Genomic DNA, 19,449 nt, shown 5'->3' with positions numbered 1-19,449 from the left:
CAATTTCCTAGATTATAACATTACAAGGCACAAGAGTCGCACTCTGGCAAGGATGCTGTCATAAGGACTCAGCGCCGTGGAAAGGCAGCTTCAACAACATAGACATAAATAATTGAAGCAGGGAATTAAAGCAATGTTATCCTTTGGGAGATGAATGATGATGTGTAAGACATAGGAAAGCAGCAGGCTCTTTTCATGATGTAGCAAATTATGCAACTCACTTATCATGTACAAAAAAAATATAAGAAAAAAAAAAAAAAAAAAAAATAAACGAAAAGAAAATGCTTCATTTCCTCGTTTTGCTTTGGCAAAGCCCGCATACGGCCAACACCAACACAGATTCAAACGTGGCAGCACCAGATATAATGATGAACTCTTCCTGTGGGCTGCATGATTAAGCGGCTGCGGTTGATTATAAATGTTGTTTACTGCCAACGTTTCCATTTTTTCCGTTTTTATTTTGCGCTCTATACTTCTCAACTTTCCCCCTGGCTGTGCTTTTATTTAAAAATCAGCTGCAGCTTTGTCATCACATGCCTTATAAAATGAAGAGCAAAAAGTTTATAATTCATTTAACGCCTTTGGCTGGGAAATCCGCATGTCTGGGGGACGGTGGTACCACGGTGTACATAAACATCTTCAAATGCATGATGCTGCTTACCCCAAAGCTATGATCTTTTTTTATTATTTTTATTAAGTTGTGGTTCGCTTTATGCTCCTTCGTCTTTGGTTTTTCCTAGAAGCCTCTAATGAATGACAAAAGATTGGCCTACAAATTGTTCAGACTTTTTCTTTGCATCATGTTAAGCCTTCCGGAAAATATTGAAATTTATGTTGACAAGTTTATTGTCACAAATTAACTGTCATTATAATGAGGAGTTAATATAGCAAGAAATGAGTTCCATTAAAATCAGTGTCAAGCTAGGAGGAAAGTCAAAAACAGGCTTAATTTAAGTGGGAAAAATTTTGAACATAAAAATTTATCATACGCACCCTTGGGCCTTATGAAGTACCAAGGAGCGTATAATTATTATTAATATAGACAAATTGATGAATGATTGGGCTCAAAAGGCACGTTTGAAGTATACCAAAGCTCGATTTAGTAAAGAAGATGGACATCCCCCAGCTCCAGGAGGCGACGATCTTCATTAAAGAATGGGGCAGCGAGAAAAGCATGGCAAAATCATTGTAGAGAAGTCGGAGGTCTTCTAAAAAAACTAGGTATGGCAAGGATAAACTAGGATAGGCAAAGATCTGCATATTAGAACATCAGGCTGTGAATTGATCGTAGACGCAGTGCAGAATAGCCAACAAGAAACCCGTTTACGGGAGGACCAATGATTAAGGTCATTCAGATAAACCTTCACCGGAGCGCAACGGCTACACACGCTCTGATAGAGAAGATCATCCAAGACAAGAACCATATTTCGCAAATTCAGGACGATAAAAAATGCTCCTTTTAAAGGCTCAATACACTATATCGGGAGATCGGTCCATATGGCAAATATGGTCCAATCTGAACCACATTTGACAGCAATGAGTAGGGGTCTACCAGAACTCACTACACCAAATTTCATCGCATTCGGGTAATAAATGGATCTTTTATGGTCTTTACACTTTATATCGGTAGATCGGGCGATCGGTCTATAGAGCAGCTATATCCAAATATAATCCGATCTGGACCACACTTCACAGAAATGGAGAGGAGTCTAACTGAACTCACAGTCGAAATCGGATGAAAAATGACCAATTTATTGCCTCAAGACTTTAAGTTTGAAGATCGGTCTATATGGCGGCTATATATAACTAAACTTCGAATTTATGAGATCACAATATCAGGCTTGTACCCATCTCCAAGAAGGGTCGGAAACGTCTTGCAAATGCCACACTACTGGGCTAGACCTAGGGGTGTCAATGTTAGACCAGAGAAGACTGAAATGTGTGTGTTCAAGAGAAAGACCAAGGTGGGCTAATTTGATGTACCATGTTTCCTCAATAAGACGATTTCGATATCTGACAAGGTCAAATACTCAGGTGTGGACAAGAAACTGAATTGGGAGTGTCACATTCAGGAGCGTACTGACAGATGTTGGTCACTATGTAGACGGGCCGTATGCTCGAAATGGGGCCTGAATCCTAGGATAGTCCACTAGCTCAACAGGAGCGTGATTAGACCAATACTTACTTACGCCTCAGTAGTTTGGTCGACTGCTATGGAGAAAAAGTTCAGCATAAGTACCACACAATAGGTTTAGAGAACATGTTATCTTGGCATAAGCGGAGCAATGAGGACCACGTCCACTAGGGCACTGGAGACTTTTCTAGATATCCGACCCATTCACATACAGAATAAGTGTACGGCAGCCATTGCGGCTTTGAAACTTAAGGCGATGGGAGAAAGGACAGATGATAGGAGCAGATCATACCATTGTGGTATAATCAAGACGACGATAAGAAACCTGGAAAGAATGGAAGAGGCTTCCGATCGGATACCTTAGAAGACACTTGTAGTCGAGTGCGAGGCACTGCTGCCAGTGGCACAGTCTTGGATTGACGGAACCCTAGTATAGCCATCTGGAAGATCATGTTACACGAAGAGAACAGAGTGGGTCTAGGGCGTCTACATTGAGAACTCAGTCACTGAGATCTATTTTAGACTGTCTGACCATAATACAGTCCTGCAGGCGGAGATCCGAGCGATTACGGAATGCGTGAGGTAGTGTAGTGCTAACGCGAGAACGTCGAGTGTGAACAGTTGTGAGTTGCTGCCAGTAAAATGGCCATAAGGGCAATAACAGCCAGGACGGTTAAATCACGAACAGTCTTGGAATGTACGAAGGAGATTAACCCCTTCTATCAGAATGGCACAATCCGCATCGTTTGGGTGCCGGGCCATAACGGAGTAATGCAAATTTGCCCATGAACATTCCATTAAAGAACTGGGGCAAACTTCTCCCAAATCAATGAGTGCTGTCCTTTTTATAGCAGAGTCCAAACGTGGTGCCGCAGAGCGACATCTCTTTGGAGAGAAGTTTTAACATGGCAAAGAACCTCAGAATTATAGCCAGCATTAGAAGGGGATAATCACCGATGAAAACTTTTCTCATGTTCCTGCCAGGATTCGAACCCAGGCGTTCAGCGTCATATGCGGACATGCTAACCTCTGCGCTACGGTGGCCTCCAGATGATTTGGCGGTGAAGGCCAGAGGACTGTCGTCAATAAACTTGGTTAATCCGAATCTTTTCGGGTCGATGCAATCCGAGTTATGGGCGTGGGCGACGAACGCGCACTCGGTAGGATGGCGAAAATCCTTGGGGGGATCCAAATGGTGAGAAGACGAGGCTATTACTGAAAGGAAGTAAGAAGGAGGTCAGTATAGCTTTTGGTGTCATAAAGTGACATACGAGCTCACTAATGCAAAATCGATGCGGCAAGTGAAAGCATGTGTAGGGCATTGCGGAAGATGATGAGACGGCTTTCGCGGCTAACAGACACCGGCTCTTAGGTGGGGACACAATACCAGACATCAACCAACATAGGGGCGTGATATGGAAAACCAATTAAGGATTTTGTTCCAGCTTAGCTAGTATTTAGAGCGCACAATAAGCTAATTACCGGCTTAGGTGTTTCTCCTTAATTGCATGGGGTAGATTAATATCCACACCTTCTTTTCAACCTAACCGAACCTCAACTAAATTGAAACCAGTAGGGCAAACCAAAAGTTGGGCGGTGACGACTTTATAATATCCTACACCTACCCTATAAATACAAAAGGAGGGCTATATACAATTCTGAACCAATTTTGATGGACCTCGGTGGATGTATTCAGATAGGTTATTAGGTTACGTAATAACTACGGTTGACAAATGACAACGAATTACCCAAAATCTGACGAACATATACATGGGAGCTATTTCTAAATCTGAACCGCTTTCGACCAAAATTTATGGATATTGTGGAAGCCATCGAGGAAAGCGTTGTACACAATTTTGGAAAAATTGGTCAATAAGCGCGCTTACAGTGGGTCTAGGAGTGAAAATCGGGCGATATATATATGGGAGCTATATCCAAATTGATGTATTACTGCAAATAGGATGAACATATATAGGGGAACTATATCCAAATCTGAACTGATTTCTATGAAATTCGCCAATAATATTGAGAATCATAAGAAAATTCTTCCTGCCGAAGTTCGTGAGTAGCGGTTAACAAATGACCATATTATTGCTGCATTACTGCAAATGGGATGAACATATATTTGGGAGCTATATCCAAATCTGAACTCCAAATCACCAGTAACATTCAAATCCAAATCACCAGTAACATCGAGAGTCATAAGAAAATTCTTATTGCCAAAGTTCGAGAGTAGCGGTTAACAAATGACAATTTTATTGCAATATTACTGCAAATCGGACGAATATATATATAGGAGCTATATCCAAATCAGAACCGATTTCTATGAAATTCACCAATAATATTCAGAGTCATAAGAAAACTTTCCTGCCAAATATCATAAGAATCGGTTAACAAATGACCATTTTATTACTGTGTTACTGCAAATCGGATGAACATATACATGGCAGCTATATCAAAATCTGAACCGATTTTTTCCAATTTCAATAGGCATCGTCTCTAGTCCGAAAAACATGTCCATACCTAATTTCAAAACGATCGGAAAAAAATTGTGACCTGTAGTTTGTACACAAATTAATATGGACAGACGGACAGAAGGACAGACAGACGGACATAGCTAAATCAAATCAGAAAGTGATTCTGCGTCGATCGGCATAATTATCAATGGGTCTATCTCTCTTCCTTTTGGTTGTTACAAACAAATGCACTAAGTTATAATACCCTGTACCACAGTATTGGTGTAGGCTATAAAAAAACTTTTCTTGGCAAAACAAAAAATGTTAAATTTGTTCCCCATTTATATACCCTCCACCATAGGATGGGGGTATACTAATTTCGTCATTCTGTTTGTAACACCTTGTAATGTACCGGACCAAAAATGGAAGGAAGATGTAGGGTCTATCAAATTTCAACATCCAAGAATAAAGAGAGAAGTAGGACTGCGGGAGCCTTTTTTTCTGCTAGCAACAGTCGGGTGGGGGGTTCGGGTCCTTTCCTCTCAGAATCACTTTCCCATTACAATAAATATTATTTTAGACTCCCTTTTTATTTATGCAACAAACAAAACTACGACGGGCCTATTATGATTAGAGACAAAAAAAAAAATTAAAGTATCGGCCCCACTCTAATCATATTTGAATTCAAAAGGGTAAACAAAATGGTACTCTTATATCTGTTTATCTATGGTATTTTTTCCCGGGTGTAATTGGAAAAAAAATCAGCCTCAAAACCCTCACCATCCATTGTTCTGCGGGCTTAAAATTCTGTAGCAGAACCCCTAACATTATCACTCACTTTTTATGGGCTCATCTCTTCAAAAGGAAACATGTATCTTTCAATTCAGCACATTATAATTGATATTTATTAAATTTATAGAAATAAAAATAAAGACCTAACATCTAATAAGAATGAAGTAATTCTGTTAGTTTTTTTTTTTTTTTTTTTTTTTTTTATCTTTTTAACAAATTAAACTGATGCTCATCGAACAATTGAAAAGTATTAACTTTGAACATTACTTAATAATAAAAAAAAATGTTTGTTTAAAAATTCAAATTTAACATCCCAGAAGGGGTTAAAAAGACATATGTATCTACTTTAAGAATAATTTGAATAGCAATAGATCAATGAAAATATTTGGGCATTCTAATGCAATGGAGAGACCACAAGGGAGCTAAAGTGTAGGAGGAAAAACAACATTTGCAATTCTCATTGGAGTCATTGTAAGAAAACAACAAATTCATTGGTCACTTGTGCTCTCCCCAAAAAAAAATTAGAATCCACAAAGTAAGCTATCATACAGAGAGCAAATAAGAAGAGCATCAAAGCAAGTATGAATGAAAGCACATACGTGTACGTACATACTTACAAATGTTCACTAATGATAATTAAAAATTTCAAGTTCAAGTTCAAGATCACAATTACAAACTTACCAACAAATCGATGAACATGTTGAAGGCCTCCACATGGGTACGATGTTGCTGTTGCTGTTTTAAATAAAGGGTGTTGATGATAAAGTGATAGAAACTGAACTTGCTGTGATGCCGAAATGCATAATTTACTTAAATTACGTGGATATTAAATTATTCTCTGTAAAATTAATTAGCTTATTATTAAAAGAAAAAAATATATTTTAAAACAGAAATTATTGATACATATCCGTTTAATTGGGTGTGTTTTTTTTCTCTTCTTCCGGGTGTGTAATCAAGGCGCCTTAGCCAATGTCATCTCATGAGAAGACTAAAGTGATTTTAGGGCATCAAATTAAGCCTTCAAATTTTAACCACAAAAGTTAGGCTCCAATTAAATTACTTAAGGTGATTCTGGCTGAGTTTCATAGGTTACCAGGGGATGTAACTCATGTGGCTTTAAATAAATCTTCTCCAAATTATTCCTTGTAAGGAACCTTTAGTGTGCACACCATGTGTGGAAAAAGAATTGCATGGCTTCTAGCCGCAAGAATCACAATGAGTGGCACCGCCAAGTCTTCACAAATTCATATACAAGCTTGGGGCACAAAACGCTGCCAAAGTGACGGTGGGTGGCACGTTATGGGCAATGTCTTCAATAGGGCATAATCTGTCGTCAAATGGGCTGCTCTGATAATGATGACCAGTGTTTCAAATCATGGTATGTGGACTTTAAACGACAGACTGATGGTACTCCATGTGCTGGAGCGGGGCGTCTCAATTGATTAAGTGTGGTGTTCCAATTGACAGAGTGAGGTGCACCAAATAATGAAGTTCAGAGTTTCAAATGATGCAGTCTCAAACTTAAGATGATGGAGTTTGGGCACAAAAAGCGTTTGGTTTCCCAGACTCTCCAAGAAATGGGGTTGAGTTGCTGGTTGGGCTTTGTCCACATGTGTTTCACACAATTCCCAATATGCCACGTACTCAACCTAATAAAGGCTAAGTTTTAGACTCACATTTATTGATAATCTTTCTCAATAAAATTCTTACCCCAATTAAATAATAAATTCGTCCGGTCGCAAAATAAAAATAGGCAAGGCAGTGTCTTCGCACTTTTACAGAAAGGCACATTGATTTTAATGATAAATTACAATTTTTCTAATCACTTATTGAAATGTGAAACGATGTGCACTCGATGGAAGATGGCAGAAAAAGGAAGTTTATAGATGCTATGTCATCTAAGACACTTCGCTCTCTCAGATTAGAAAGTTCGAAAATGAATTTGATTGAATGAAACGTCAAAATGTGAGGTATACAAAAATACGACGTCATGAACCCTTCAAGCATGGGATTTTTCGTGGGTGCCATCTCAACACTGTCAGAAATCTGACCATCCAGAAATGTCCTTAAAATACTTCGAACCATATCTAAACCGATTATTTGGATCCCTGGGATCATGGGATATACCATCGTCCACTAACATATATCATATAAAAAAAAATTAAATCCTTATGTGAGCGAAAAAAAAAAAAGTACCAAAAGAGAGGGTGCAGGCTACATCTGCCAAGTACATACGTACTAAGTAACCACATAGAATTTGATGGCAAAGTAAATAAAAATCAAAACAATGTGTTTAGCCAAGGGCTAAACTCATTGACACTCACTGTATAGCAAAACAAAAGTCCAAAAATTCCAATTCGCCGTAGCTAGCGGTTTGCGATCATACACACATATGTCACCTACATACGTACATATGAGTGTGTAGCCGCCGCTAGCTATTGGTTTTTGCATACAAGAGTTTGTTATTGTTTTTTTGCTGAATGCAGCCAATATGCCTGTTGAATAGGCTGCAGTGACGACGGCTACGTCATTATGATTATTATGTTTGCGCCCTTTAACTCGACCACACCGTGACAAGTGAAGAAAAAACCGTGACAAGTGAAGAAAAAAGAAATTTTGTACATTTTATAAAAAGTAGAGAAGTCAAGTCAAATGTGTATACAAAAAACAATCTAAACATACAGTGGTGTCAAAAAAAAGAGTACATAGAAACCTGAAACAAAAGTTAAAGACAAATACATGTGAATAAAGAAAAGAACACAAAATACTTACCTCTTAACTAAATGAATTTATACATAAATACCTGGAAAAGAAAAAACTAATCTAGAATTGCACTTACCCCATGTGTTATTTACCTACCTATATACTTACCTACATATAAATATACCTACCTACATACTTACCTTGTAACCCAAAAATAAATAACAAAAAGCAAGAAGCTATTTACGCTGTGGAATAATATACTTACCCAAATGTTCATAATTCTTAAATAATTCTTAAAGCTACTATTGTCCAGTGATTAAATCTAATTAATAAGGCATCTTTTATACTCTATTGCACGTACCCATTGGTTATACTTACTCATCAATAAATCTGTGAACTGAAATCTAAAAGTGGCAATTGGACATACTTTGAAAAGGCAAAATAAAAGGTTTGAACGATAACATTTTGGTCCATTCGAACCGAATTGTGTTTTGTGAAATAAAATACCGTGATAGAAAATTGAAAAAACAAAATTTTGTTAATAAAAAAAAAAATGTGCTTTGTACCTACCAAAAACCTGTGAGAATAAAGCAAAGAAAATCTGAGGAAAAAAAGAAAAGTTATAAATGCAAAAGTGGTTTGTGAGTGTTGGTGTACTTACAAAAAAAAGAAAGACAAAGAATTTTTTTTTTAACCAAGAACATTGTGAGGTTTGCCAAGATCAATTGATTTTTTTGGTGTGAAATTTTTTAATAAAACTAAAACTTTGGAAACAAAATTTTTAAACGGTGCTGCGCGCGTTCGTGACAAAAACACACACACAGACTAAAAACAACAACATTTTCTTCAATTTCGTGAACTAGGAAGGTTCTCGAAAAATCTGGGGTTATACCGTTACAACGGTCTGCTAATTCAGCCACGCATCCAAAGGGAAAAGCAGACGGACACACATACACACAAACACCCAAATCTCTATATACCAAAGTGAGTACAAGCTTGTTTTTTCGTTTTTTGGCGCGACAAGCCAACGAAATATACTGGGTGCTGCTAGAAGAATCTCCACCTGCTGCTGTAAGGATGGAATTGTTCGTGCTTTTTGCTTGACCCTATATATTTTGTATGTTTGACCCGTGCAATCTTATGAAATTGGAAATTTGTTTGACCCGTTTACAAAATTTTTTGCGGTAAACATCCTTGACCCTTGTTTTTGACTCTTGCGTGTTTTCATATGAACAAAAAGAATTTACCTTAAATCAATTGTTTTTCGTGAACTTTTTTTGGGACGGACTTCCCATCGTTGTCGTTTGTTAAAGAGAACATTTGTTTTTATCGTGGACAAACGTTACACGATTGAATTTTGTTTTACAAAAAATTTTTTTTGAAAGATCACACAACGTTTTGTCGGAAAGCTTAATAAACCGTTTTGGATTTGGCGGATTTTGGAAAAAAATTTTTTAGGAAATTTGCTACCGAACATACAATGCAAACTGATCCTTCCTTGATACCCTACGATTATTTGCTACGTCTGTTATTCTCCAAAGTGACCCAAGTTAAACATTTTTATTGTATCACGTCCCCACAGGGTACCAAGTACCAAAGCACAAAGGCGTCGGTTTTTGTTGTGGTTTTGTTGCGAATTGCAAATCTGAGGAACCTTTTTCGTTTCCTGTGCGGAATTTTTGGAATAGGTGTTTATGTGACCCTTTCTACCGAAATCATTCTTCTGATTGTTTGATGTGATTGCTGACACTCTGGTTTTACATCTTCTGTTTTTGTACATTGTGAAGTAGAATACCTGATACGTTTTCCAAAGCCTACTTCTAACCCACCAAGACGAAAATTGAATAAATTTTTCCAATTTTTGCGCCTAGAAATCGGGATCTGACCCTTCAAAAAGTAAATTTCTGAATAGTGGTCATACACCGACTGTGATTAACATTTTGTTTTGTCTTCTCATTCTTTGGTTTGGATAAAAATAAAGTTTGAAGGAAGAGATTTTAAACAAAATGGAGAAGGCAAAGTTTAAGAGTGACAGGTTTGCGAATAGCGTCAACGATTTGGTAGATTTCGACAACACATTTGCAGCTGCAAAATCTGATGATAATATACATAGTCTTGAGGCTCTAAGGGTGGAGTTAGATTCATTGTGGGACAACGTCAAGAAATCGTACTTAGACTGTCGCGATCATATCACCGCGGCGGAAGAGACCGCCATAGATAAGAACAAGCTTCGATCTCATTACAAAGATGCTCGACTAAGCTACATGCGTGTTGTAGGTTCGTTGAATTCGGATATTAACGCATTGAAGGATCAAGCGACCCAGGAGAAAATAGAAGGAGAATCGATGCAACAAGCCAGACCCGAAGATGTAGATTTTGCGCCAGTTTCAAGACTCCCACCGTGTGATACAGACACATTTAAGGGAGGATACACAGCTTGGCCAACTTTTAGGGACCTCTTCACCGCCATTTATATAAAAAATTCCAAATTAAGCAATGTCGAAAAACTTTTTCATCTTACCCAAAAGACTACAGGGGAAGCGAGAGAGATCATAAGCAACGTGCCTCTGACGAACGATGGCTTTAAACTAGCTTGGTCAAGTTTAACTAACCGATATGAAAACAAAAGGATGCAAGTCAATGAACAATTGAAAGTATTGTTTAATTTGCCGGACGTCACGGTAGATTGTTCTTATTCAGTTCAAAAACTGCAACGGACAGTGAATAGTTGCATACAGACCCTGGAAACACTGGGAGTAGAAGTTGAACAGTGGGACCCAATGTTAATTTACTTATGCTCTGCAAAATTGCCAAGACCCTTTTTGGGGGAATTTGAAAATTCTCTGGAGGATTGTAAGATTCTCCCAAAATGGGAGGAATTTAACAAATTCCTGTCCCATAAGTTTAAGACACTCGAATCTGTGAGCAACATTAAATCAACGTATAGCAAGCACAGTAATAGGCAAGAAAATTTCAGAAAGGATAAATACGTAAATAGTTTTCACACCAACACTTTACAAAATATCAAATCATCTGGGGTAAAGAATAATTATAACCAGAGTCAATCCTCAATGACTCGAAACCAAAATGGTCAAAGTTGCCAAATTTGTAAGGCGACACATTTTATTCGAGATTGCCCAAAGTTTATCAAAAAGAACATTAATGATAGAATTCACATTGTGAAGATTTCGCATTTGTGTTACAATTGTCTTTCATCGAACCATGGGGTTAAGGAATGCAAAAGCAAGTTTACATGCCGCGAATGCAACTTGCGACATCATACAATGCTACATAAGGGACAAGAGACCCAACCTCGTAATCAAGACTCAGCTAGAGATGCAGTACAACCTAGTTCTAGTGCTGCAGCTCTTACAACTCGTATACAGTCCACACCAGACACACAACAGAATAACATTACAACTTTGACCCTTCAGGATAATCGAATTTGGGAGCATCATCCGGGGGGAACCTTACTTTTTACTGCTATAGTGCAAATAGAATCTAGAGGACAGCTATTCGATGCCAGGGCGATTATTGACTCTGGATCGCAGTCCACTTTCATTACGGAAAAACTCAAGAACAAGTTGAGTCTTCCAACTAAACGGAACTTAGTACACGTTACGGGACTTAGCCAAATTGTAGCTGAGACTTCAAATAAGGCTTGTCTTTTCACCTTGCGTACTCGTTTAGACCCTAGATTTGAATTAGAGGTTTGGGCACCCGTTTTAAAGACCCTACCTTCTAACTTACCACCGCACAACTTAGACCTAGCACAACTTCGTGATGTTGCCAACCTTGAATTGGCAGACCCGAAGTTCTACATTAGCCAGCCAGTGGACCTATTGATTGGAATGGACATAGGACCCCTTATCTTTGAAATTGGATCCCCTATGAGGACAATCAGCTCACTCTTGGCTCAAAACACTGTTTTTGGATGGATAGTGGGAGGACCCATCGCACATGAAGCAACGGACAACAGCCGAGTTTCTTTACATAGTACAGTATCAATAGAGAAAGTCCTTACGCGATTTTGGGAGGTGGAGGAGACCCCCAAAAAGATTTTGAGGTCTGAAGAAGACATGTTTTGCGAACAAAGCTTTAAAGACACTGTAAGGCGTAACTCTAAGGGAAGATATATTGTGACCCTCCCTTTTAAAAATTGTGAAGAGTTGGGAAACTCGAGGAATATCGCAATGGCACAATTCTACAGAATGGAAAGAAAGCTTCAAAAAACCCCGGAAATCAAGGAGCAGTACGATAATGCCATTCTCGAATATCTGAAATTGGGACATATGAGGAAAATTTCGGCACAGGAGATAACAAAAGCTCCTAATTACTATTTGCCGCATCACGCCGTCATTAAGCCAGACCGGCTCACTACCAAGCTTAGGGTAGTCTTCAACGCTTCAAGTCCGTCGTCAAACAAGAAGAGCCTCAATGATAGCTTGTTTTCGGGACCCATTCTTCAACAGGATCTCGTATTACAAATTTTGAAGTGGCGTTTCTTTAAATACGTATTTAATGCGGACGTGACAAAAATGTACAGGCAGATTCTTCTTGACCCTAGCCAGACTCAGTTCCAACGAATTCTCTTTAGAAAATCTTCAAAAGACCCAGTCGAGGATTTCGAACTCTTGACCGTCACATTTGGAGTGAATTGCGCGCCTTTCCTTGCAATCCGGACACTTCTTCAACTTGCGGAAGACGTGACGGACACATACCCCCTTGCGTCAAAGATCATTCGAGAGAATCTATATGTTGATGATGTTCTTGCCGGAGCTCATACAGTTGAAGAAGCCATCAAATCCCGAAAAGAGTTAATTTCGGCCTTGGACTCTGCTGGATTTCAACTTATGAAATGGACATCAAATGATCACAAAATTATTCAAGATTTACCGGCAGAACAACTTCTTCCAGTAAATTGGCTAGAGCTTTCTGAAGACTCCTCGACCAAGACTCTTGGCATCCGGTGGAATATTTCGGGGGATTTTTTCACTTTCACCCAACCGTTACTCGAAATCAGACAGTCATACACGAAAAGAGAAGTTTTATCGGCCATAGCGAAATTGTTTGACCCTTGCGGGTGGTTGGCCCCAATAGTTGTCGTGGCAAAGCTAGTCATGCAGCAAGTATGGCTGGATAACATCGACTGGGATGACGCGCTTAAGCCAATAACCTTGATAAACTGGCAAAACTTTGTAAAACACACAAAGGCTATAGAATCGGTTAAAGTTCCACGGTGGATACATTTCACGCCTGGCTCGCAAGTTGAAGTACACGGTTTCTGTGATGCCTCCGAAAGTGCATATGGTGCAGCATTGTATATTAGGGTGGAACATGACAACCACCAAACCGATACTTTCCTATTAGCGGCCAAGACCCGTGTTGCCCCGATAAAAAAGATTTCCTTGCCGAGACTCGAACTCTGTGGAGCAGTGCTTCTATCAAAATTAGCTTCAGCAACCACAACCAATCTTCAGATTTCGAATTTTAAGACCCAGTTTTGGACGGATTCCACAATTGTTTTATCATGGCTAAAAAAACCGGCCTGTGCATGGAGTACCTTCGTTGGAAACCGAGTGTCAGAAATTTTAGAGAACGTGGGCAATGAAAACTGGCGCCACGTAGACTCGGAGAGCAACCCTGCGGACATTGCTAGTAGAGGATGCACACCTTCAGATTTAAAGGAACACTGTTTATGGTGGCATGGTCCACAATGGTTAAAATTTCCCAAAGATAGATGGCCGACTTTCCAAGACCCTTCAGACACAAATCTTGAAGCAAAAGCATTGAAAGTTTTTGCCACCTCAACTTTCGAGGATCCTTTGGTGAGATTCTCATCCCTGTCGAGGGCGTATAGGGTTATAAGCTATGTTCTGCGTTATTGGCGTAACACTGGTGCAGGTCGTTCTCATCTAAGGGTTACATCAATTGAAGTTACTGCAGAAGAGATTCAAGATGTCAAACGACGCTTAATTATACTGACCCAAGGGAGTTACTTTGCCCCTGAATACCGTGATCTACAGAACAATGTTAGAATTTCTCCCAGTAGCAGTTTGCTAACATTGAATCCGTTTTTAGACTCCAAGGGAGTCATGCGAGCCAACGGCCGCTTAGTTCAGTCTCCTGTGCTGACTTACGACGAGAGACACCCGATTATTTTGCCATACGAGGCAAGACTTACGCAGCTCCTAGTAGAATTCGCTCACAAGATAACTATTCACGGTGGTAACCAACTCATGACCAGGGTATTACGATCTGAATTCTGGATATTCAGACTAAAACCGTTGGTGAAAAAGGTTATCCATAATTGCAAAACTTGCATCTTATACAAGGAACACACTCAATCTCAGATTATGGCAGCCTTGCCACCTGAGCGCACATTCCTTTCTAGACCCTTTACGAATACTGGAGTAGACTTTGCCGGACCCTTCAATATTAAAAGTTATTCCGGCCGTGCTTGTGTCATTACGAAGGGATACATCTGCATTTTTGTGTGCTTCGCAACAAAAGCCGTTCACTTAGAAGCAACAACAGATTTATCCTCACAATCTTTTCTAGCTGCCTTTTCGCGATTCATCGGTCGAAGAGGTTGTCCTGCTTGCCTATATTCTGACAACGGGAAGAATTTTGTAGGGGCCTCAGAAATTCTGAGAAAGGATCGCCTCGAACTTTTTAAGAGTCTTCGGAATCAAGTCTCACAGCAAAATGCTTATCAAAACTTTGTCTGGAAATTCATACCTCCGGGCGCCCCTCATATGGGCGGCCTGTGGGAGGCGGGCGTCAAGTCTCTCAAGACCCATCTTCGTAAATTCATCCCAAAGATGAACTTCACATTTGAGGAACTTTGTACAATATTAGCGCGCATAGAATCTTGTTTGAATTCAAGACCCTTGAGCGTAGCGAGTGACGACCCAAACGACTTGTCTCCACTTACTCCTGGTCATTTTCTTATCGGCACACCTATTCTTGCGCTGGCTGAACCCAATGTCTCTGACCAAGATTTGACCCTTGTAAATAGATGGAAACGACTCAAGATCGTTTCTCAATATTTTTGTATGCGCTGGAAGTCCGAGTATCTCAAAGAACTTCACCGTAGAACAAAATGGAAGTACCAACAAGACAATCTTAAAGAAAATGACTTAGTCGTTATCAGGGACGACAGGTTCCCTCCCACTGAGTGGGTAATGGGGCGCGTTGAAAAAACTCATCCTGGAACCGACCAAAATACACGTGTCGTCGACATTAGAACCCCTCACGGTACATTGAGTAGACCCATAACTAAACTGGTCAAACTTTTTTCCGCCTGACTAGGCTGTTGCGCCTCTAACCAAAAACAAAGTACTCCTCCAAATCTTTTATTTTCAGGAATGGCAGCATATTTGCCCTGGCCCGAAGACGAGCGCCAACAAGGCAGAGAGGGACGGGATCGAAATGACCGAAGAGCGGAACCCCGGCCCCAACGAAATCAGTCTCGGAATCGCGATCACGATCGCGAGCATGTAGATCGGCGCGGAAGACCCACAACCTGGCAGTACTCTTGCGGTCTCTGCCAAGACGATCACGCGTTAAGTACATGCCGCCGATTCCGGGACCAGACCCCATACCAGCGGTATGAGACGGTGGAGCGTCGCGGGTATTGCCGCAATTGCTTGGCTCGTAGTCATCTCGCTCCCGATTGCCAGTCTGTTGCAGGCTGCCGTCGCTGTGAGGTACGACATCACACCCTGCTGCATGGGGCACCGCAGCTCGAAAACATGGAGAGGCCCGCAGATGGTTTTGCACTCGCCAATAACGCTAGACCCGCACCAACAGCATCCCCACCCTTTAGGTGGGATCTTGTTTTCGTGCCAACTGCCATGGTACGAGTAGCAGAAGACGGGGTGGATACTTGGGCCACAGTGCGAGCATTGATCAACCAAGCGGCTACAATGTCTCGGCTGGCCTATTCTACATTCCGGCGACTTGGCTTACGATCATTCACATACCAGGGCCACAGGTTCACAACCTTCCGGTTAATGCACCGCAGACCAAATAGCAATTGGGCACTTAAGGTGAATGCCCTTATCACAGATGCGTTACCATTTCGACCCTACTCAGAACCTCTATTGGAGGACCCGACCCGTGATCTAGCACCGGACACCCTTGCAGATACAGACCCTAGAGCCAATACTTCGATAGATTTAGAGTTGGGCGCTGACGTTTACCCGAGACTTCAGAGAGATGGTCATGTTTTTGCCGGAATCGGAGATGTCAACGCCTTCCAGACAACACTCGGCTATGTCTTCGTGGGCCCTATTAGAAATATGCATAGACACTAATCTAGAACTTATAAAAAAAAAAAGATGTAACACTTGTCACGGGCGGGCCAGAATGTTTAGCCAAGGGCTAAACTCATTGACACTCACTGTATAGCAAAACAAAAGTCCAAAAATTCCAATTCGCCGTAGCTAGCGGTTTGCGATCATACACACATATGTCACCTACATACGTACATATGAGTGTGTAGCCGCCGCTAGCTATTGGTTTTTGCATACAAGAGTTTGTTATTGTTTTTTTGCTGAATGCAGCCAATATGCCTGTTGAATAGGCTGCAGTGACGACGGCTACGTCATTATGATTATTATGTTTGCGCCCTTTAACTCGACCACACCGTGACAAGTGAAGAAAAAACCGTGACAAGTGAAGAAAAAAGAAATTTTGTACATTTTATAAAAAGTAGAGAAGTCAAGTCAAATGTGTATACAAAAAACAATCTAAACATACAGTGGTGTCAAAAAAAAGAGTACATAGAAACCTGAAACAAAAGTTAAAGACAAATACATGTGAATAAAGAAAAGAACACAAAATACTTACCTCTTAACTAAATGAATTTATACATAAATACCTGGAAAAGAAAAAACTAATCTAGAATTGCACTTACCCCATGTGTTATTTACCTACCTATATACTTACCTACATATAAATATACCTACCTACATACTTACCTTGTAACCCAAAAATAAATAACAAAAAGCAAGAAGCTATTTACGCTGTGGAATAATATACTTACCCAAATGTTCATAATTCTTAAATAATTCTTAAAGCTACTATTGTCCAGTGATTAAATCTAATTAATAAGGCATCTTTTATACTCTATTGCACGTACCCATTGGTTATACTTACTCATCAATAAATCTGTGAACTGAAATCTAAAAGTGGCAATTGGACATACTTTGAAAAGGCAAAATAAAAGGTTTGAACGATAACACAATGGACTGTCAACTCTCCCAGCAGCTTCGTTTTGATATCAAATGTAAGGAACTAAAGGGAACAAACTCTCAACCAAAAATAAATGAAGTTATTAAAGATTATTAAAGAAAATTATAGAAAAAAAAAATGAAATTAATTTGTGAAATAAAGACACGATCTGGAATAAATATATGTTCGCTTCCTTGCAAAATTCATGCCTGTTAATTTGTCTGTGATCAGGGTTATGAAAAATGAAATATCTAGTAGACATCCACTACAAAACCAGGTAATTTTTATTCATTCCGTGGAATTAGGATAAAAATTAAATGGAAAAAAGGATGTCTAAGCTCTTATGTCCTTGCCATGAAACGTACCAATTACCTTCCCCTCAAGGTCCTCTAAGAGATAATAATTACTGCCTAGCTTCTCGCGAACCCTGGCTTTGATGAAGACAGGGGCAAGTTTCGAATTAAAGCCTTTTTCAAAATTACTCTGCGCAAAATTGCGTCTAAATACCTCCTGTCCAACACTAAAGGACTGAGGCCTTGTCCGCAAATCGTACTGGTGCCGGTTCTTATCAAACGCATCCTTAATGTGTTTCCGCAAATTTATCCTCAGGAGCTGTAGCTGGTCATCTCGGCCTAGGTCCATCGTCGGTTCATTAAGAAGTTGGAAATTTCTAAGAAGACCGTAGGTCGAGGCATGAGTAACCATGTCGAAGCCAAATAGCGCATGGTAAGGTGAGCAATTTATAGTCTGGTGAATCGAGTTGCGCAGCGCACAACTTATGGAACTGAGATTTTCATCCCATTGGCGGTGATCATCTTTCAGGAAAGCTCGGATCCCTGCTATTAGTGAACGATTAACACGTTCCGAGGCGTTAGCCTGGGGAGAATATAGAGCCGTGTATATGTGATTGATTCCATAGTTTGTGAAAAAGGCGTTAAGGTCATTCGCCTTAAATTGGCTGCCGTTATCACTAACTATCGTTTCTGGCACGCCATAGACATGAAAGATGTGTCTCAATAGAAAATCCTGGATAGCTGCAGAAGTAAATTTCCTCAGGGGGCACAACCAGTGGAATTTACTCATATGGTCTAGCACGATCAAAAGACCTATATGGCCAGATTTGCTTCTAGGATACGGTCCAAGAAGGTCTATATAAAAGCGTTGAAATGGCCTTATAGAGACGGTCTGTTTCCCCATTGGAGGTCTCAAAATCATATTAGGTGCCTTTGTGGTTTTACAAACCTCACAGTCTCTAACAAAGTCGCGAACATTCCGTACCATATCAGGCCAAAAGAAATGTCTCTTCAACAAATTAACGGTCTTAGCCATTCCTCCGTGTGACGTCACGGCACTCTCATGCGCTCTTGAAATAACATCTCTCCTTAATCTATACGGAACCCATAGCCTCCATGCTCGATTCTCCTGGTCACTATCACCAGAATAATGTTCTGTCCTCTTATACACGAATCTATCCATTACCTTCAAATCAGGAAGTTTCGACTCATTTGCAAGAACCTTAGCCTTCAATTCAATATAATCGTCGTCGTCAAAGAATGGGGAATTCAAATCAATCTCCGGCTGAACAATCTCCATCGCTGAAATGTCCTCATGCGGAATTCTCGACAGCGCATCGGGAACCACATGTTCCTTACCCTTCCTATGGCTGATCGTGAATTTATAAGGTTGGAGCTTGAACACCCAACGAGCCAGTCTGCCACTAAGATCCGGTTGGCGCATTAACCAGAGGAGACTGGAGTGGTCGGTGACCACCTCAAACTCCTGGAGCTCCAGATAGCATCGAAACTTGCGAATAGCTTCCACGGCTGCGAGACATTCGCGTTCAGTAACGCTATAATTTCGCTGAGCCGTGGTAAGCTTTTTGCTCATAAATGCTATCGGTTTCTCCTGGCCATCGGCATCCAATTGGACTAACACCGCTCCAATCCCATGGTCGCTCGCGTCGCAGTGCAAGAAGAATTTTTTTGAAAAGTCAGGATTTGACAAAATAGGCGCAGTTGTAAGAATGAGCTTCACCCGTTCGAATGCTCTTTGAGCCTCTGGGGTCCATTGAAACTTCTTCTTGCACTTTAACACTTCCGTGATATGAAAGGTCTCCGCTGAAAA

At 40.3% G+C, this 19,449-nt stretch overlaps 1 protein-coding gene across 1 annotated transcript; it reads left to right on the top strand.

Annotated features, from left to right (window-relative positions):
- The first annotated feature begins 10,091 nt into the window (after positions 1-10,091).
- Positions 10,092-16,406, top strand: LOC131997899 (uncharacterized). Its single transcript, XM_059369765.1, has 2 exons — positions 10,092-15,345; positions 15,454-16,406. The coding sequence occupies exons 1-2, from the start codon at positions 10,092-10,094 to the stop codon at positions 16,404-16,406; spliced, it is 6,207 nt and encodes a 2,068-aa protein (XP_059225748.1).
- Positions 16,407-19,449: the final 3,043 nt, after the last annotated feature.

The sequence above is a fragment of the Stomoxys calcitrans genome, chromosome 5, assembly GCF_963082655.1.
Source record: "Stomoxys calcitrans chromosome 5, idStoCalc2.1, whole genome shotgun sequence".
Classification (NCBI taxonomy): domain Eukaryota; kingdom Metazoa; phylum Arthropoda; class Insecta; order Diptera; family Muscidae; genus Stomoxys; species Stomoxys calcitrans.
Note: the sequence above shows the minus strand (reverse complement) of the source record. Positions and strands in the feature narration are given on the sequence as shown.

Coding starts and splice junctions, on each gene's coding strand:
- LOC131997899 (XM_059369765.1), top strand. CDS start 10,092: ATGGAGAAGGCAAAGTTTAAGAGTGACAGGTTTGCGAATAGCGTCAAC. Junction 15,346..15,453: donor CGACATTAGAACCCCTCACG/GTACATTGAGTA, acceptor TTTTATTTTCAG/GAATGGCAGCATATTTGCCC.